General features: G+C 44.7%; 1 protein-coding gene across 4 annotated transcripts in view; it reads right to left on the reverse strand.

Annotated features, from left to right (window-relative positions):
• CLIC5 (chloride intracellular channel 5) overlaps positions 1-21,148 on the reverse strand; it is a 178,487-nt gene that overhangs the window by 36,737 nt on the left and 120,602 nt on the right. For all 4 annotated transcript variants that reach the window (XM_050789021.1, XM_050789023.1, XM_050789022.1 and 1 more), the window contains exons 2-4: positions 18,477-18,586; positions 12,623-12,748; positions 4,922-5,028 (exon numbers count right to left, since the gene is read on the reverse strand). In XM_050789021.1, coding sequence (XP_050644978.1) covers positions 4,922-5,028; positions 12,623-12,748; positions 18,477-18,586 — 343 coding nt within the window. The remainder of the gene's footprint in view (positions 1-4,921; positions 5,029-12,622; positions 12,749-18,476; positions 18,587-21,148) is intronic.

Below are 21,148 nucleotides of genomic sequence, written 5' to 3' on the forward strand. Positions count from 1 at the left end.
GCAGAATCTGGTTACTGCAGATCAAGGGGATCCAGATCTAGAAATTACAGAGGAGGGGCGAGTACAATGATAGGCCTCAACACGGAGCACAGAATCATCACTCGGGGAACAAACAAAAATGCAAGGCTACTGAGGTATGAGAGTCGGGCCAGGCCACTGACGCTCCTTGATGACACTTTGGAGAGGAGGACCATGCACCAACAAAGCCTAAAAAGTAGAAAATAGACTGAATGGGTGGGAGATCTGGAAGAGCTCACTGAGGGGGAAGCAAGAGCTGAAGCAGCAGTTTCTGATGCCATTACTCATCTTGGTCCTATTTTTGTGCTAATAGCAATAAACAAAATAATCAAATTTAACAGTTACTAGGCCAGGCTCTGCGTTAAGGGTTTTACATACACTGAGTTATAAAATAGATGAACCTGCATTACAAACCTTGGTGATATCATTTTGCCTTAATTGGCAGATAAAGAATCTGAATATAAAGTCCATTTTACAGATGCAGAGCCAGAGGCTCAGAGAAAGTAAGTCTCTTGGGTAAAGTTGTGCAGTTAAAAGTGCTGGGATTCAATCCCAGGCCAGGAATTGCATGTTTTCATGTTTTTTTTTTGTTTTTTTTTGTTTTTTTTTGAGACAGAGTCTTGCTCTGTCGCCCAGGCTGGGGTGCAGTGGCCGGATCTCAGCTCACTGCAAGCTTCGCCTCCCGGGTTTAGACCATTCTCCTGCCTCAGCCTCCCGAGTAGCTGGGACTACAGGTGCCCGCCACCTCGCCCGGCTAGTTTTTTGTATTTTTTAGTAGAGACGGGGTTTCACCGTGTTAGCCAGGATGGTCTCGATCTCCTGACCTCGTGATCCGCCCGTCTCGGCCTCCCAAAGTGCTGGGATTACAGGCTTGAGCCACCGCGCCCGGCCATGTTTTCATGTTTTACAGCCCCCTGTAGATTGTTAGGTTCATGGAGGGCAATGACTTTGTCTCATTGCCTTGGCAACTCCAGAACCTAGCACAGTACCTGGCACATAAGCAGTGCCCTTTAAATATTAGCTCGGACTTGTAGACACTTTGTATAACTTGCAGTTTTTTGAATGAATCAATGAATGACTGACTGTACAGACTAATGGATGATTCTCTCCATTACTCCAGTACTGCCAGGATGATTCCCATGGATGTGGTAGCTGAGGACTTATGAGGCTTTGGGGAACAACAGGGAAATTTTACTTGGTGGTTCCTGCAGTCACCACAGGAGTGGAGAGATGACCCACCATGGAGAACCACGTAACAGTGTTGGTTTTTCTCATGCTTTCATGTTGAGAGGGCAGAGAAGGATCTTGACCTGGGTCAGTGTGTGTATGGGGGCTGGGGCATTAGTGACCAGGTGGAGGGGAGGGAGGGCTCTGCTCAAGATAAAGTAAATGAAAACACAAGAGAAACCCTTTAAAGAAAGAAAGTTGCAGAACTAGGTGCAGCACTGAAGATCCAGAGGGGAAAGAAACTGGCAAAGTAATGTAGGGCGGCATATGGAAGGAGGCCTGGGCCTGAATGCTGATGCTCTTGGGGATCGGCCACAGCCACAGAGCTCACACGGAGCAGACAGGGGATGGACCCTCTCCCGGGTCAGGGGCTGTGGGGCTCTGGGACGGTAGCGTAGGAGCCATGCTGCTCTCTACAGGAGGGCAAGCCCTATAGGAGCCTTGACCTCTGGCTTGCTAAGTCTAAGAATTTTGGACCCAGTGGACTACAACTGGGGGATATTGGGTGGGAGGAAGGACAAGTAAAGAGGAAGGGAGGGGCGTGGGCAAGTTATAGTTCTAGGGAAGGAATGTGTGGTGTCTTGCTAAACAGAAGGTGGAATAGCACATCTGGGGACAGGCTTTTTGGGAAAGCAGCAATGCTGGAGCTTTGAAATGTGCAAATGAGTTAGGGGAAGCAGGAGTCACAAGGGCAAGTCTCATTACAGAAGAAAACAGGGTGAAACAGAAGAAGGGGAAACAATGAAAATTGGAGAGTACTGAGTTTATAAGAAATGGATATGCGGCATTTGGTGGAAACTGGCTTTGGCCTTGGGAATAGGAGAACTGTAAATATGGATAATATGTAAATACCATTTATAATTTTAAAAACCTGGAAGGCTCAAATAAGATAATCTTTCTGAGGGCACTTTGACAAGTATGAAAGAAGATATTTGTGGCCAAGAGGAAAGGATACTGGGTGTGGCGTCTGAAAATGAGGGTTCGAGAGCCAGCTCTGCCTTGGGGGCAGACAAGTCATGGGCCCTCTTGTTTGGTTCTGTGTCCTCAGCCAGGAAAGCAGCAATGGCTGTTGTTTCGCACAATGGCTCTGAGGGGCCGTATTCATTTCCTAGGACTGCTACGACAAAGTACCACAAATTGGGTGGCTTAATACAACAGAGACTTTTCCCCTTACAGTTCCAAAATCAAGGTGTTAGCAGGTGTCTTTCCTTGCCTCTTCCAGCTTCCAGAAAGCTAAGAGTTCCCTGGCTTGTGACAGCATCACCCCAGTCTCTAACTGCCTTCACATGACCTTCTCCCCTGCATGTCTCTATCCTCTCCTCTCCTCTTTTTTTCTTTTCTTTCTTTTTTTTTTTTTTTTTTTCTGAGACAGAGTCTCATTCTGTTGCCCAGGCTGGAGGGCAGCAGTGTGATCTCAGCTCATCGCAATCTCCGCCTCCTGGGTTCAAGTCATTCTCCTGCCTCAGCCTCCCAAGAAGCTGGGACTACAGGCATGTGCCACCACATCTGGCTAATTTTTGTATTTTTAGTGGAGATGGGGGTCTCAAAGTCCTGACCTCAGGTGATCCGCCCGTCTTGGTCTCCTACAGTACTGGGATGACAGGCAAGAGCCACCACACCTGGCCCCTCTCCTATTCTTTTAAAAACAGCAGTCATTGGATTTAGGGACTACACTAAATCCAAGATGATCTCATCGCCAAATCCTTAACTAATTATAGTTGCAAAGACCCTATTTCCAAGTGAGGTTACATTCTGAGATCCCAGGTGGACATACATTAAAAAAAATTTTTTTTTAGAGACAGGACCTTGCTCTTTCACCCAGGTTGGAATGCAGTGGCATGATCATAGCTCACTGCAGCCTCGACCTCCTGGGTTCAAGCAATCCTCTTGTCTTGGTTTCCTGAGTAGCTGGGACTATAGTCATACATCACCTTGCCCAGCTAATTGAAAACAAGTTTGTTTTTTTTAAGACAGGGTCTTGCTATGTTGCCCAGGTTGGATGTGAATTCTGCGGGGGTACTACTCAGCACACTACAGGGTCCAAGCAGCAATGAAGCAAGAGCACCAAGTAGATTGAAAGTATTTTACACAGCCTTCTTCTTATTTCCCAGAAGCCACTCTCTTTCTAGTTTCTCTACACACACCTCTAATGGGTGCCATTGCCCACAAGACAAAGAACCAAGCCCTTCAGGCTGGCATTGCAGGCTTCAGTCACTTTTTCCAGTCTCTGTCCCTGACGTTTTCTCAACTTCCCCACATCTTCCACTCAATGATCTCAGCCGACTGCTTCTTTCTTAATCCTTACGACCCAGTTGAAACTCCCAGAAAAGGAGTCTCATGCATTTACCCGCATGGTAAATGCTTCCGGTTCTGAATACCTTCGACAGAAATTATTTTGTTCTTTTACCTGCGATTAATTGGCTCTCCAGATCTCTTGGATCAAACTGACTTGAAGCCTTTCCTTCTGCACCTGCCAGGCACTGAAGACTGAGGAAGTGTTTGTTTCTTCTTTGGACCTCCAGAATCGAGTTTTGCACTTGTCACAATCCAGGTCCTCAGTAACTTCCTAAATTATTTACTTCCCACTACACCAACTCTGTTCCTGCCAACATTTCATCTCTTTGACCATGCATGGCTGCATATGCTGGTCGCCTTGATCCAAAGAGATGCTATTCTCCTTGGAGCTTCTGGGGCATCTAGCATCTATTCCCTTGTTTTGGTCCATTGTGCATCAGTCACTCGTTTATTCACAAAGATTCATGGAGCACTTACACTGCTTGGCTTTGTGCTGGACTCCAGTCATCCAGCCTGTGAGGCTGTCTTGTCATCCCATTCTGAGGGCAAGGGAATGGCTGCCATTGCCCATAGGATAAAAATCCAAGCCCCCCAGGTTGGCACTGCAGTGGCCAGCCTGTTCCTCATGGCCCTAACACCGTTCTTCAAGAGTTATGCTTGCTTAATTGGATGGTTCCATTCAAGTGGCTTTAGGTAATTCTTAAAGGACAATGACAAATGAAGGACTGAAAGTGCTGTGAGCTTAATTGGAGGGGACTCAGCTCCCTTTCAGAAGGCCCTGCAAGAGAACCAAGTTCTGAATTCTGCAGCCAATGCCAGAAATGAAGGGCCCAATGGAGGCTGGGACAGGCTTTGAGGAGTGGCTTTCCAGAGCCCACTGTCCTGCAGAAGGGGAGAACACAGCTCAGGTCTGACTTCCGCATTTGCCACGTAGTGACTGTGCTGCCTCTCCCTTGGCCTCTGGAAAAATCCCTGGAGAAATCTTGCAGGGACCAGAAGGAGGAGGGAATATGTTTTTCTCATGTGATCACAGGCAGGGTTGTGAACTTGGGACAATGGGCAGTTAGGACTGTCCTGTGCAGTGCACTATGCTGTGCAATAAGGCAGGCTCAGAGCACAAACTGCGTTCCTCTCTCCAGCTTGGCAGTAAAGCCCCTGGCCTTTCCTCCTGCACCAGCCAGGCAGCAGGATCCACCACCGCCTCCCCTGTGTCAAGGGGGACTAGATGGTGGGTGGGGGGGGAGTGGGGGCAAATAATAAGCAGTATTGGTTCCAGATGCTTCTCTGGCCCAAGTATTTGACATACCCATGGGCAAATTGAAGATGCCTTGGGCAGCAAGCAGACACTGCCAGGGGTTCTTGGTGGAAGGGAGTCACTCACCGGCATTGTTCTGCTGCTTGGTGTTTTTGATGTAGGCAGAGAACTTGGAAAAGATGTCAATGCCTGCTGTGTTGGATTCCCGGTGTTTTGCAGCCAGTTTGGGGTACCTGAAATGGAGGATGCAGTGTTCTGTGAATCAGTAGACTTGGAGCTCCTTTAAGGGTGAGCCTATCCCTATCACGATGAGCAATACTTCCCTTTCCAGCTGCATCTACAAAATGTTTTGGGGGTCTTTATCCTCATCCTATAGGGAGGGTGGGCATTCTCAGCCCTAGGTCATCCATGGAAGAAACCAGAGCCCAGAGAGGTGCTGAGATCTGCCTAGGGTGACACAGTCTGCTAGGTAAAGAACCAGAATACCACTCAGGGGGCTTAGGATGTGTCCTTTTATTGGGACCACCAACAGTGATGTGCCAGTGAGAGCGCCCAACCAAAGTTCCTGCTGAGCTTGCCTCTCTATCAGGTAGGGTTCTCAACACTTCCCCTACCCACTAAAATAGCCATCTATTGCTAGTACTGTGATTATAATCCTAGCTACACAGAGCTGATTCTGGGAGCAAGGAGATGCCAGGTATGTTAGCACTAAACCACTTCTCCAAAGGAAGAATACCCACGGTCCTCTTCTGACACGTCCTTCACACGCTTATTATTTGTGTGCAGTAATAAGATGCAGAAACTACCAAGCTCCAAAAAAGGACATGTGTTTTCAATTGTTTTATTTTATTTTATTTTATTTGGAGATAGATTTGCAATGATCCAGCTCCCCCTCCCCTCTCCCACAGAGCCTTTCATTTTGAAGCCAGAATAATACAAGAGGCAGGCCGGAGTTAGGACGATTGGCCTTGAGACTGAAGGAGGTAAACTTGCTCATGTGGGAACCCAGGGCTTGGACTCATTAGCCCCATCAAAGTGAGAAAATCAACTCAAGTAAGTATTATTTCACAAGCATTTTATGGGTATGGCCAGGTAGGGGTGGGAAGAGATGGGGAACTGTTGCCAGGTTATCATTATTTTCAATTAATGTGCACCTTTGTGATCTCTGGGTGAATAGTTTTTGACTGCCGGCTGTTGGATTGCTTTATGCTTAAAAAGCAAAATCCTTTTTGTCTGTTTTGATGTTTTTGATAGTTTGAACCAAACAAGATTTTAAAAAATATTTGTTGTTCTTGAATGCTTTTCTGTTCCTCAACTGGCCCATGAGCTAGGACTCCTTTTGGGGCCATGTTATGTGGCTGTGTAATTTCAAAGATACTGCCATTGGAAGAGTCCACTCTCTGCTGTGAGGCAGATAAGGAAGGCATTATTGTCCTCCTTTTACACGGAAGGGAGCTGGATACCTGAGAAGATAAATGTTGATGGCTAATAAACAGTGGAGGGACGATGAGAACCTGGTTTCCTGGCCCTGCAGCAGTGTCCTTCCCCCTCCACTGCTTCTCTGGAAACAGTGAAAGGTAATTTGCATTGAGCACCTACTGTGGGGCATGCACTATTCTAATCCCTTTACACAAATTCACCATTCCCTCCTCAGAACAACTCTATTGGTACTATTATTAGCCTAACTTCCCACATAAGGAAACGGTGGCATAGAGAGGTTAAGCAATTTGCCTGAGGTCACATGGCTGCCTGGCAGAGCCAGGATCCCAATCCAGGCAGTTTCACTGTGGAAGACTAGGTTTTAAATTCCACGTTGTGTGGCTTCCCATAAACTCCGCTGTTGATTCTCAAAGCCCCAGAGCCCTAAAGGCTGAGCTATGCACCCTGGAGGAGCTGTCTCCATCCACCAGGAGGGGGCGCTCTGCACCGATGCTCCACATATGTCTTCCTGGGTAAACTGAGAATCATCACATTCATCTGCTGTGGCTGGGGGCACACAGCAGGGCTTCCTGCAAGGTACTAGATAATCTACCAAGACGTGGGAATTTAGTGGCATCTCTTCCTATTTCGGCTATCTCACATAGAATTCAGCATGCTATTAGAATCGATAAACTTAAATTACCATTAACAAATGCCAAGTGTTCTTTGTTTCTCCTTGATAATGTAAGGACAGAAAGGCCTAGAAAATACACCTCAGTGGGTAGCTTGGTTTGGGTTTCTTGCTTTGTTTTGCTGTATCTCATCAATTGGTCAAACTTTCAGTCATCGGATCACTTCTTCACAATCAGGGTGGGTCAAACAGGGATATGTGGTACCAAATCCAAGCTGATGACAGAGGATTGTGTATTCAGGGTGCTATGGCGGTGTCATCCTGTTTCCCAAGCACTAGAACTCATTGGGACTTTTCTGTATAGTGCAGTGTTCTATTTGAGCTTTGTTCTTGTGGGAAACGTGTCTCTAAGATGTTAATCTCACAAATTTCAGTAACTACACTGAGGGAGGATACTGTATAGGATAAGTGCATTCATTTTACCTCCATATTTATGGCATGTTTTAAATATGCAAAGAAGTGGGCTACAAAGAACATTTTGTTTCTCTAAAAGGCTAGGGAAGAGTGTTTCATTCACAGAAACAGCTTTGAAATAACATTTGATGTGATCTGATGATAATCAAAGAGATGATAAAGTTTTCTAACTCAGGAGTCAGCAAACTGTGACCCATGATCCCTATTTGTCTGTGGTTCTCAAGCTAACAATGGTTTTTACATTTTTAAATGCTTGAAACAAATCAAAAGGAGGATACTGTTTTGTGATATGTGACAATAATATGAAATTCAAATTTCAGTGTTCATAAGTAAAAGATTATGGAAACAGCCATGCCCATTCATTTCCATACTAGTTTATGCCTTCTTGCCCAGTGTCACCGTGGAATTGTGACAGACACTGAAGAGCACACAAAGCCAAAAACACAGGACTATCTGACCTTTTACAGATAAAGCTGCTGACCCCTGATCTAACTGATGAAAATTTCTCTAAAACCTGTTTTTAAGATATCTTATTTCAGATGCGTTCACTTAACTTTCATTCTGGGAAGTAAAACAGTTGGCTTCTCACCAAAAAAAAAAAAAAAAAAAAATTCAAAAGTAGAAAATAGTAGCAAAAAGGAAGAGAAAACCATTGCAGATGGTAAGTGCCCTAACTGGTTTAGAGTTTCAACTGATTTCTCACCGACTAGTCGCAGCCAACCAAGACACTAAACAAAAGGATACCCGCCATGCAATTAAACCAATGTGCATGAAACACCTACTGAGGACCAGGCCCTGAGACTGGTGTTGGGGATAGATACCCTGGAGAAAAAGAAAGACGATCCTGATGGAATGCCCTTGCTGATGGCAGCTTGAGTGTTTTCCCTCCTTTTTCTAACGAGCTGAAAAGTGGAAGGACGTCCTCTCTCTCTCCTTTCTCCATTGTTCCCACTTCCTTAGTTCACCAACCCCTCACGCGAGAAAGAGGTTAATGCGTCTGACTTTTCTAATCCTTGACTGTGTGCTTTACTCATGTCTGCTGTGTAAGCAAAATATCCCTGGAGGTGAAAGAGGCCTGGCTTATTCATTAAAAGATATCCCTTAGGATCTGGGGTTTTAAGACCTAAGGTCACCAATTGTCTGTACAATTGCACCTGGGAGACAGACCCAAAACAGGCACTGACCACTCTTTCTAACTCTTTGAGCAACCATTTAATGAGCTCTTACTTCATATCAGGCACTATGCTCAGTAGTAGTATTTTCTACAATAGCCCTATAAGATCAACAGTATGGTTCTTGTTTTATAGATGTGAGAATTAAAGATTCTAGAGATTTCAGGTCATTTGCCTGATGAATGAATAATGCATATTCATTAAATAGCCATGTAATTCTATTTCCCAGCTGCTCTCTCACCTAAGCACCTAAGTTGGCATCGTGTGTGGATTCTGACCAATGTGATAGGAGGGAAAGTAACGTCACCATGACATTTTTTTTTTTTTTTCAGCCCTGGCCCTGCAAAACCCTTTGGGAGATCTTTCTTCTCTCTTTCCCTGCTGAAGGAACCTTGGAGGGTATGTATTCCAAAAGCTACAGGATGGAACAGGGCCACACTACCCTCTCAGAATTTGCTCAAGTGAGAAATAAACCTGTGGTCTGTTAAGCCATTGGAATTTTATGGCTGATTTGTTACTGCAGCCTAGCACAACCCTAGTGGTATGGATTTGAACCTGAGTCACTCTGACTCTAAACTTCCTGTCCCCAGCTACCATGCCATCCTGTGGGAGGTCTGGAGGCTGTTTCTCTACCTCCCAGAAGGTCAGAACATTCTTGTTTTTCACTGTGGTGAGTTATCGCTATACATTTTTTAAAATAATGAATCCAAGTTGTCTTCCAATTCTGTCAGTGTTCTGAACCCTGTTGATACTTAAATCGTTCTTGCTAGATGAGTGACTAAATGACATACTGTGTAACTAGACTATATCAGTTTACCCTCCTGAATTTTTATTACAGCATCTATGTAGTAGGATTATTTGAGACAGTAACCAGCTCTGGAAGAGTACTTTGAGAAACTCATGGAATCGTGGAACATGCAACAAAAGGCATTTTGTAGACTACGTAGTTTCACCCCCTCATTTTAGAGATGAGAAGGCAAGGAGGGTCTGAGAGGGAGAGAGGCTTGCCCAAGGTCATATGACAAACACTGGTAGAGAGGTGGCCAGAGGCAGGGCTCCTGACTCTCAGTGCTGAATCCTAGAAACTTCGGCCACTCCATGGAGATGAAAGGCAAGGGCCAGAATGTCTCAACAGTAATCCCAGCATTAATCACACTTCCTTGTCGAGTGTTCACTGGGTCAGTCTAAGGAGAGGGATGGATGTTAGTCTCATTTAGAAACAACTTGAGACTTCCTGGATTCCTCATTTTGACACCAAATGCTCCCTGGGATCAAATGTGATTTGAAAAAAAAATGGTTGGAGTGTTTGTATGTGGTTTTCTCCTTTAAAAAATAAAGCTAAGGGGAAAAAGGCTCCCATAATATGTTGGCTTTTGGCAGCTTTTACAAATAGTGGTATGATGAGAAACACATGGCCGACCAGCGCTTGGTGAATGGTTATGAGGGTTTTGCTGCCCCCTAGAGAACCAGAAGGCCAGGCTGCCCTGCTCCAGAGGCCTCACAACCTGCCAGCCCCTCCACCTCCCAGCTTGGGTAGCTTGGGAAGCTGGTGAGGCTGGTGGTTTGTTGTGGGCAGACTAGCAGGTCTCTATGGGGCTGAGGCACTGGCTTGGTAACATTTACTGGGAGGTGATTATGGCACCTGCCTCAGTCTGATGGGTGCAGAGGCAGCTAAGGTATACTCCTGGAGCGCTCTGGAATACCTGATGGCCTCACCCTTAGCACTCCCACCTTGGTAGCCTTCTGGAGATATGCATTTTAACAGCTTCGAGGGTTCGGCTACCTGAGTGTACTGGATTGTTAGGTCACTAACATGGCAGGAATGCACTTCATAAAACCTCCTATACACAACTGCAGTGCAGAGAAGGATCTGGACCAGTGGGAGCAGAGCTCAGGACAGGGAAGGTAGGTGGAGAGGAGAGACTGGAGGGAGGGTCTGCATCCAGCCCTGCCCAGCTCTATTTGGATCACGGAAACTTAGAATCTGATGAAATGATGATGAAGTCAGATGATGACTCCCCTCTGGAATAATGTTCAAGGACACATGGGGCATATGACTCCAGTGATCTCTGCCCACCTTGTGGTCCCACTGTGGTTGCAGATTGGAGACCCCTGAGTTAGAGAAGCAGCCCAGGAAAGGCACAGTTGTACTGGGGATGGTGTGGTGGTGGTGGGGGAACCTGGCTAAAGGGCATGTGAAGAATCAGAGAGCAAGAAGGGCTCTGGGAGGCATCCTGTCACAGAGAAGGGGACTGAGGCCGAGAGCAGAGAAGGGACTGGTTCAAGAGGTGAAGGGACTGGCTCAAGAGGTCACAGCACATCACTAGCAGACTAGGGTTGTACCCGAGCCCCGAGTCCCTTCATCCACTGCTTGGCAAAAGACCAAATGGGGCCCTCTGCTCCTCACTGCTTCCACTTTCCACTTCCTAATGATCATGATGGAAGCCCCCACTCCTGAGTGCCAGTGTTACTTCTAAAAGGGAAAATGTTAACTGCGTCATGAACTTGCCTCTATGAGTCTCCCAGGCAAAGTCTAAACTCTAGTTATTGAAAAGAGCATATTTTTTCATGTGGGATTTCAAACCAGTGCTAGCCATGAGGTTGAGTCCCGGGGACGGGGATGGAGTCTGGGCTCCCCCAGGGCACTTCCAGTCAAGTGGCTGGCTGGTGTCCTGTTCAGAGATGTATGTGTCTACGTGGGGCTGCCCTATTGATTTAATTAATGCACTTATTTAAAGTGTATACTCAGCTGCTTCCAATGGGCTTGAGGTGGCTTTCCACTCTCAGTGTGCAAATAAACTGTCTGAATATGGATGACAAAGAATATTTTTAAGGAAGAATGTATGACTGTTTAAGGCTTAATTGGAGCATGACTGGGAGTTTTAATTTTTTAACAGCAATTCACTAGATGTGCGACCTTGGGTAAGTGACTTACTCTCACCCTGTCCTGACTGTGAAATGAGGTTAATGATAGTACCTAAGATGCTAGAAGGATGAAATGAATCATATTAGCTAAGTGCTGTGAATGGTGCCTGATACAAAATGAAGGCTATAAAAGTGTTGATGAATAAATGAAACTTTAAAATAAATGCAGAATAGTGGTTTTTAGTAGTCAAATCCCTCTTACTTTACTTACTTAGTATGTCCTGAACCCTTCCTACTCCTCTCCTTCGATTTTCCTGCCCTGTCTTGGCTCAGCCCATCATTCTGTCCTGCCTGGACAGTCCCTGGAATTAATTCCTTTATCTCCAGCTTCATGGTCCTCTAGGATGCCAACTTCCCTCAACCTCTAAAGTAGGTCTTAAAATGGACTCCCCTCCTCCTGTGCTTAATCCCTCTCAGGATACCCCACAGGACTCACTGCAGGATAATACCCTACAGGATAAAGTTCTTGCCTCACTCTACATATAATATTTTTTTTTAGTTTTTTCAAAAATTGTGATTGTTTTAATCCTTGATAACAGTATTCTGTAACGAACAAGTCTAGCTTGAGTAAATTTTAGAAGCCATCTGTCTCCTTTTTACGATCTTTTCCGTCAGTAGCAACGTGTCACCCAACAAGAACTTATAGCTCTCTGGTCTATCCTCTCCCCGAACCTGTTTGCAGAAGAGGAGCTGCTTTTAGTTAGTTTTTTCATCTGTTTAATTGTGGAGTCAGACCAGATTTGGTCAGATTTAAGACCCTGGATGTTGTTTTAAGTCCCTGGGTTACCCTTTCCTGACTTATTTTCATTCTGTCAGCCTTTCAGCTCTGGTGCTGAAATGAAGGAAACTTTGCCCTCACTTTGAGGTCTTCCAAGCAAAGTGAGCTGGAGAGAAGGGGACATACTGGGACGAGGGAGGCGTGGTATCCTAGGGCTCCTAAAATCACTCTGTGTAGGTGGGAGTGACTGGCTCTTGTTCGGTCACAGTAGATATAGGCCATATCTACTCTTGAGTGGATTTCATGGAGTGGTTTTGAGGTTCGCAGCCCTTTGGGGGTCCTAGGCTCTCTCTTTGAAGACAGTGTCCTGTTCTCTGGACTGGTGAGGTTCCTTTGGAAACGCATCTGCTCAAAGTTAACACCAGGCCTTTATAGGTCCAGCATGAACCCTTCCCATTCAACAGCTCCAGAAAGAAACAGATCCTTACTTTTCAGGGGTCAAGGTCTCCTCCAGGAACTCCTCGATTTTATTGACGTCTGTCTTCACGTCCCCGTTGAAGGTCAGGAAGGGCGGGTGCGTGCCAGGGGCTAGGTTGTGCAGGTCGGCTGGCTTTCTGTAGAGAGAGCAAGATTCAGATGTTGGCTTACAGCAGGGTGCTTCCTGTTCTGGGAAACCTAAGATTGATTGTAACTTAGATGCCCTGTACTGTCCAACATGCCTGTCAGGGGAAACAGATTTATGGTGTGCATAAATTTATGGTGTGTAGGGCAGGGGAGGTTGGAGAAAGTTCTGAAAGAATGTGGTGTGGCCCAGGAAGTGTGTCCAGTGCAGTCAGCAAGAGAGCAACAAGTCAAGATGAAGGAGTTGAGTGCTATTGAAAAAGTGGAGAGAATCCAGGTGACTAAGTCAGATCCAAGCTTTAATTACCCAGGGGAGAGGTGGGGCTTTGCTTTTAAAAACTCTTTTACTAATCTGCCTAACAAAAATGTGCTCTACATGATTCCATACTTCAAAAATTAATGAATTAGATCATACTTTTCTCCTAACAAATATCTCCAGATACAAAAAAATTGGGAGTTTGGGCCATTTGTTCAAGTTAGATGCTTCTATTGTGTGTAACTTATATTTTAATATCTAATAACTAATGTCTAACATTGGTCAGCCTTTTGTCACACTCAACAAAATACTTTTTTTGATCTATAAACAGCCCCAGATATGGCCTTTGGGTAGCCAGGAAAATAAACAAACTATTAGATTGAAAACAAAACTATTAAATGAAGACGTTTTCAAAAGTCTTCTTATTGCTAAGATTATTCCTCCACAAACACCAGGTAGGCTAGTACCAAGGATTCTGAACCAAGAACCTCCTATTGGGGAGTATTGGTGAGTAAGAAGATACCTGAGAGAAAGCCTTACCATTCAAGCTCCATAAGGGAAAAGACCCAGAACCATGCCTGGCATATAGGAGGCCCTCAGTAGATACATATTTTTAATGGCTACATGAATAAAGCATGCATTTTTGAGACAGCTACAGTGGCTCATGCCTGTGATCCCACCACTTTGGGAGGCTGAAGTGGGAGGATTGCTTGAGCCCAGGAGTTTGAGACCAGCCTGGGCAACATAGCGAGACCCCGTCTTTACAAAAAAAAAACAAAAATTAGCTGGGCATGGAGGCCTGTGCTTGCAGTCTCGGCTACTTGAGAGACTGAAGCAGGAAGATTGCTTGAGCCCAGGAGTTCGAGGCACTTGTGAACCATTGATGTCACCACTGTACTGCAGCCTGGGGGACAGGGTGAGACTCGGTCTCAAAACAACAACAACAAAAACTCACACATTTTAAATTTAAAAATGAGTGATTGTAGCTGCAAAATTAGAAATCAAATGTTGGTCTGACATTGGTAAAAACTTCAATCCAGTTATGAAGGCTTTTGGCTTTCAGTTGAATGTGGGGAGGACCAGCAGGCAACTCCCCTGCTACAGTACTCGTGCTCCACCATAATCTACCTTAATTCAAGCATCTACTATTCTCAAAATATGACTTATGATGGTTCTAGGTTTACTAGAAAGAAGTTATTTTTCTTTAAATATTTAAAAATTCTGTTCAACATACATAAATCAAAAATCTCCTAGGAGTCAGAAATTGTGCCTATTTTTTAAAAATTATGGGGTTACTTAAATGCTATCTTAAGTTAAAAACAATTTATTTTCTAAGTAAATGCAACTTCCGCTTTGTGATTGGATTCAAATAGAACACTTGGTTTGTGAAAGTTATTTCTTCTCATAGCAAACTTTGCTGGGCCCGGTAGGATCTTTTAGGTAACATACACATATACATGTAATAGGCAGCAAATTTGGTCCCTAAGAAGACAGACAGCTCTTTGGTGTGCCTGTTGGTTTCTGGGTCAGACACTTAAAGAAATCCAAGATAACCAAAGCAACAGCACATTTCTCCCCGCTGGGAAAGAGGAGACCCAAAAGTCCTAAATTATCCTGAAAGAAAGTCCTAGATGATGGAGAAGTGGGTGAAATTCTGGAACGCAGCCCCAGTCGAATGAATGAACAATTAATTAACTGAGCAATTAATTGAACTTTCTGCACTTAGCCCACAGCAGTGCTAAGTGGTGTTTCTGGCGTGCACTGGGGAGCACACTGACTACCTGCAGGAAGGCCAAGTGCAGTGGAAAGGAAAGTGGCCTTGTGTTTGACACAGCTAGGTCCTGTTAATATCCAGGAGTGTGCTTCTGTGTCTGTGCCAGCTGGTCAGAATGCAAGAGCAAGAATGGAGCAAAGTGAGGGGGAAGAAGGGCTGGCAGATTGGGGAAAATGGGAAAGGGGAGGCTTATACTAAAATAATGTAGGGAAGAGGAGAGAAAATGGTGGCGACTTCCAAGACAGAGCTGGAACATCGGATTCACCCCAAATGCTCTCTCTGAGAATGCCACATTTCTTGTGGGAGTCGGGAGTGGAAAACATTAAACGCAGAAACTGTAAAAAAGTAAACAGTGGGGGTAGAGGAGTCTGTAATGAAACAAATTCCTGGAGTAATCAGTTTGGGAGGGGAAGAGAAGAATTTCAATTACTGTGCTACTCCCATGTCCCTCCCCAAACACACACGCTCTCCAGCTGCATTCTGAGGCACTTGGAACTCAGACAATTGAGACGGAAAGTATTTTTAAAATCTAATTTACTTAGTCCCTTTGTTTACTTTGTGCATGCCCCTCATTTTAGACAATGAAAGGACATTCTTTATTTGCTCCTGGTTTTTAGAGCTGACACAAGGCAGCAACATGTGTGCTCTCAGTCACCTCTCTGTGGCTTAAAGATACAGAAATGTGTTGTGGTGGTGGCGGTGGGTTTTTTCCTGGGACTCTAGAGAATCATGGCCACTGGAGTCAGACGCCCTTGGAAAGTACTGCCTGCGGCCACCGATGCTTAGCTAGAGTTGCTGCCCTCTGTCTTTGTTGACCCTGCTTCAGCATTTATAGTTGAGACTATATCATTAGCATTGGATGACATATTGCCAGGTATGATTTATGAACTGTGTAATGAGTATTGGTCTTCTTTTCCTTACTGGATTGCCAGCTCCAGGAACCCAGTGATAATTCTAAGAATAGCCAACACACATGGAGTTCTTGCTATGAGTCAGGTACAGGACTGATAGCAAATGTTTTACATGGCCTGCCTCAATAAATCCTCACCATAATCCTATTGATTAAAAACACACTGTCTCCATTGCACAGGTGAGGAAACCAAGGCTCTGAAAGTTCAAGATTATTCAGTCACTAAAGGGTGGTACCAGGAAAATAAATCAGTTTTCTTAGAAATTACTGTGTGTGTTGGTGGGTGGGGGGTACGGTAGGAAAGTTTTCTTATCTGTAAAAATGGAGTGGTGCTACTTGCCTGGCCTACGTCAAAGGGGTGTTGGCTGGACCAGGTGTGTTCGTGTGAAGGAAGAACCAAACCATCTGAAGCATGCGGGCAGAGGTAATTCCCTCTCCCACTCTCTTCTCCAGCAGACATACAAGTCCTCTCTCACACATGGCAATCCAAACACCTCCAATTCTCCACTGAAGGAAGCTGCTCTTTCAGAAGTCTGCTACTCTCTTTAGTTATCGCAGACACTAATTGCATAGTGGATGCAAGTTCATTTATTTGACAGATAGTAGTTGAGGACCTGTGAAAAGCTGGTTGCTATGAAGGATATAAAGAAACTTAGAACCCGATCCTGGTCTGTCCTTGAGGGACTTAAGGTCTCATTTGAAAGATGAAACAAACTTCATAACTGATGTATTATGGAGAGCATAGTTTTTGAACCAAGCAGATAGAGTTTTTAGCCCCTCTAATTTCTAGTTGGCATCTTGGGCATGTCATTTAAATATATCTGTCTCAGTTATTTCTCAAATAACACAGAGTAGTAAGACCTCCTTCAAGGATTATACATTATTATTATTATTTAATGAGAAAGCTCTCACCAGCTGTAAAGCATTAGGGGTGCAAACCTCATAACTTGATGAAACGCTGAATAACGACACAAGGCAACATAGACAGCAGGTGCTGGGTGATTCTGGAGGGAGGCTGAGTTGATGGGTGTGCTTGTGAGTGTGGGGGGATGGGTATGAGATGGCCTCACAGAGGGGGTGGGGCTGAAGCTGAGCCTGAGGCCAGGGACAAGAAGGAAGAGAGGGCTTGTTTTAGACAGAGGATGCAGCTCAGCCAAGGGATAGAGGATCGAATGAAGAAGAACAGCAGAAGGCAGACCAGCCTGACAGAGTAGATAGGTCACAGTGAGAAGTGTTGGGAAAGAGTGTTGGGAAGAATGAAGGAAAAGACAGATTGGGGCTTTGGATGCCTCAAGTCCGTGGACAATGGGAAACATCAAAGGTTTCCTGTGCATGAAAGTGGCCTGATTAAAGCATTATTTTAGGAAGAATAACCTTAGAATCACATAAAGGATGGGCCAGACAGAGAGAAAAAGAGAGAGAGAACGTGTGAACCTGGAAGACCAGTTTGAAGAACAATGAGACTATCAGGATGGCAGTGTTGAGACTTGAACCAGTTGTAGGCTTTGACAATGAAAAAGAGTTTGGAGGAAGAGAGAGTGCAATAAGAGAATGCTCTAGACTTGGCTACTGATCAACAATGAAGGCAGCAATAGAAAGGAGCAGAAAGTGTTTAGTGCCTAGAAAATAGAAGAAAAAGGCCAGGCGCGGTGGCCCACGCTTGTAATCCCGGCACTTTGGGAGGCAGAGGTGGGTGAATCACAAGGTCAAGAGTTCAAGAACAGCCTGGCCAAGATGGTGAAACCCCGTCTCTACTAAAAATACAAAAATTAGCCTGGCGTGGTGGCACGTGCCTGTAATCCTAGCTACTCGGGAGGCTGAGGCAGAGAATTGCTTACACCCAGGAGGCAGAGGTTGCAGTGAGCTGAGATGGCACCACTGCACTCCAGCCTGGGTGACAGAGTGAGACTCTGTCTCAATAAATAAATAAATAAATAAAAAGAAAAAGAAAATAGAAGAAAAAAGGAGTTCAGGAAGAGCTCAACTCAAAGGAAAAGGATACAAATTGATGTATACCATGTTAGACATATATGATAACAGAACATCTAAGTGAAAATATCTAGATGAGAGCAGGGCTCTGGGTGTAGAATAATTCATATAAAGATGACAAGGAGAATATGTCAAGCTCACCAGGGATGAAGGTAGAGACAGAAGATGAACACTCATGGGGTGAGCCTCGAGCTGTTCCACATTTAAACAACAGGTAGAAGACAGAAAACAGAATACATTCTGTGGGAGTGAAAAGAGTGTGGTTCCTGGTGTTTGTAAGTCATTAAACTGCACTCTAAAAACAGAACAGTAGCTACTTTCCACCCAAGCCTGTAATCTAGAGCTGTCACACTGAGGACTTCTAAAGCTGGGAACATAGCATAGGAAAGGGTCTGGATCACAACTCTCTGAAGACTCAGACTCTCACACCTGAAGTCCTGCTAGGGTCCCACGGATGATGGCCTTAGTACTACTGAAATGACTAATCCTGTATTTTTAGATGTCTGTACCTATCTGTGCACTGGACACTTAGTTGCAATGCCAGTGTCCATTCCTTCCTTCTTCTTTGCTAATGGAAACTTGCTAATCAGGTCAGTGAAGTGCGTGGCACCAAGTGAAATACTTGCCTTTGCAGACTCTTTTGTAGCTAAGACTGGACCCTGAGACACAGTTCTGGAAAATGAAGTGTGAGCAAGGGGCTGCTGGGAGCCAAGGGAGGCTTTTGCCCTCCTTCATGGAAGGTTCTCTGTTCATGCAGCTAAACATACTCCTCATTTATGCAATGTACTTTACCTTTTCAGATCCACAGTGGTGACATTGAACACGACTCCTTTCAGCCAGAGGATCATGAAGAGGCGCTGAGAGAATGGACAGTTGCCAATGCTTTCCCCATCGATTCCAGCCTGGAAAAAAGAGAACCAGTGTCCTGAGTGGGCAGGTGCAATTAGCACAGGGAACATAAGATTGTAACGCCCAAATGCAGGTCTGAGGAGACCTTACTAAAACCATGTCCCAGCAACTTCAAAGGGCAGTAGCCTAATATTATTCATCTTTGTCTTCTTAATGTCCATGCGGGACAATGCCTGGCACCATGTAAGGGCTCAATAAATACTTGCTGAACTGAAATGCAAAATCAAACTTTATGAAATCATAGAACCCTGGCATCTTGCAGTAAAAGTAGACCTGCAACATCACTTAGTCTGATACAAATGATGTTGGAATGCCAACTTCTACACCCCCAAGTAATCATCTAGTTTCTGCTTGAATATCTCCACAGACAGGTCATTTGTATTAATATAACTCAAAGCAGTTCGTTCTGAGGATTGCTCTAACAGTTAGAAATGCTTTCCTTCAGCTACCTAGCCAAAATATGTTCCTCTGTAGTTTGCCCTCCCCCACCCCTTGGTCCTTGGTTCACACCACACGGATGTCATGAATATAAATATCTCAGACTTTGATCCCATCTCCCTATATGGAGGCTAATCAGGAAGCTCAAGGTTTTAATCAGTACACCACTTAGTTCTGGCTGGTACTTGGCCTTCACTGTCAATAAACCATTCATTTGTTAAATTACACTTTTGCTCAACAAATACATATTGACTATCAGTTATGTGCAAGGCACTAGAGAAAATTGCCCAGGAGATTCAAAACTGAACTCCTCCAAGGAGCTTATGGCCTTCTGTAGGGTGGGCTTGGGGATAAGACAGGAACCCATGTAAAAATAACAGCATTATTATTGGGTGTTCTGCGCTTCTGTCCTTTCATTTCCCTTCTTCAAAATAATAGGCTTTTTTAGGTCTGAAAAACAAGTCTATCTTTACTGCACTTCTGAGTGGGCTGCAGATCCATGAATTTCATAAAGAATTAATTTCAAGCAAACCTATGAACAAACAAAAAAGGTTGGGGAATTGGTCTCTGTAGAATTCATTTCCATTGGGTGGTTTATTGGCTGCCAACATAGTACTTACAGGAAGAAATAACCCATTTGCTCCAGACTCTGATGTTGGCTGCTCTGGAAACCATGACCCCTGCAGGTGGCCTGGCAGGGGATTCCACTGACAGGGAGGGCATGTGTGGGCCTGGGTACTGCACACTCGTGCAAAGCTGTAAACAATCCAACCAACATCCAGGAATGGGGGCTTACTGAGGTTTTGTTTTTGTTTTTGTTTTTCCAAAAGAAAGGGAGAAAACAAATGCATTCCCAAAGCTCAGCACAGTTTTCCCCCTTGAGGTTTGTTTTGCTGCTGCGGCATTCAGGTGGGGAGGCAGCGATGCCTTCTTTCATACATTAGAACCTCATTAAGCGCTTTTTTCTACCTTGCAAGTTGCTCCCAGCAGGGGCTCAGGTTTATAATGGAAAACTGGAACCTTTGACAGTGTTCGCTGTATGTAATTGCTATGAAATTACAGTTATTTTACCTTCCTCTTAACTATACCAAAAGCCCCACTCCCTATACAGTTCTCACTTTTCCCCAGTGCTGGAAACAGACCCACCCCTGAGTCTTGAGAGAGCACGGACTCTGTTACATAAAATGGGAAAGGTAGGAGAGCACAGTGTGGGCGCTACACCTGCCTACGGAGCTAAAGTTACCAATAAAACATGCTCAGACAGGTGGCTACCAATTTAATAACAGCTTGCTGCTAACTTGAGTTTATGATGTAAGTTCCTTAGGAACTTCTCAAGAAGCACTTGGCAGGTACCAGGTTCTGGGTCCTGTAAGACATCCCGACACAGGAAGAATTCCCCCAGGGCCAGGAATGGTGGAAGTAACAAGAGGAGAATTGAAAAAAAAGCAAAAATAAAAACAGAAGCCAGATCCATATACTGTTATCTGTTTTCCTCTGGTGGTGGTGGTGGGAGGGTAAGGGAATTGAAGGAGGAACTAGCAAAATAGTGGATTTATCAACTACATAAAAAATTCATATAATAATAATATTAATAATAACTTATGTCCATATTGTCAGGCATTGTTCTAAAGGATTTACCTATATTATTAACTTGTTTATTTCTCATGAGAAGCCTGTAAAGAGGGATATTTTCAGCTCTTACAAATGTGAAACGGAGGCCTAAGGTTATCATCGTGGTGAAGCCAGGATGAACCAAGGTGGTCTGGCTAGAGATCCAGTGCTCTGAGCTGCCATTCCTGGAGCCAGCCTGAGGGTCCAGCCAGGTGACAGGTCCTCCCCTGGTGCTGGGAGGGCTGGTGTTGAATTTTATGGACATCCTCTGGTCCATGTGCAATCAGCTCTGCCTGGAGCTTAGGGCATGGTGTCCTTCATGGCTCCCTACATTTTCATTATGTCTTATTAATCTTACATTAAACTATGTTTCTAGGTTTAGTAAACAAAAATTGTCAAAGGCTAATAGAAATATGCAAGGATGCTACCATTTACTTCCACTGTCTGGGTGTCCCTCTTTCAGCTTCCTCTATTCCCCCTCAAACACCAACAGCCTTGTGGCCCTA

Source organism: Macaca thibetana, chromosome 4 (genome assembly GCF_024542745.1).
Source record: "Macaca thibetana thibetana isolate TM-01 chromosome 4, ASM2454274v1, whole genome shotgun sequence".
NCBI lineage: Eukaryota > Metazoa > Chordata > Mammalia > Primates > Cercopithecidae > Macaca > Macaca thibetana.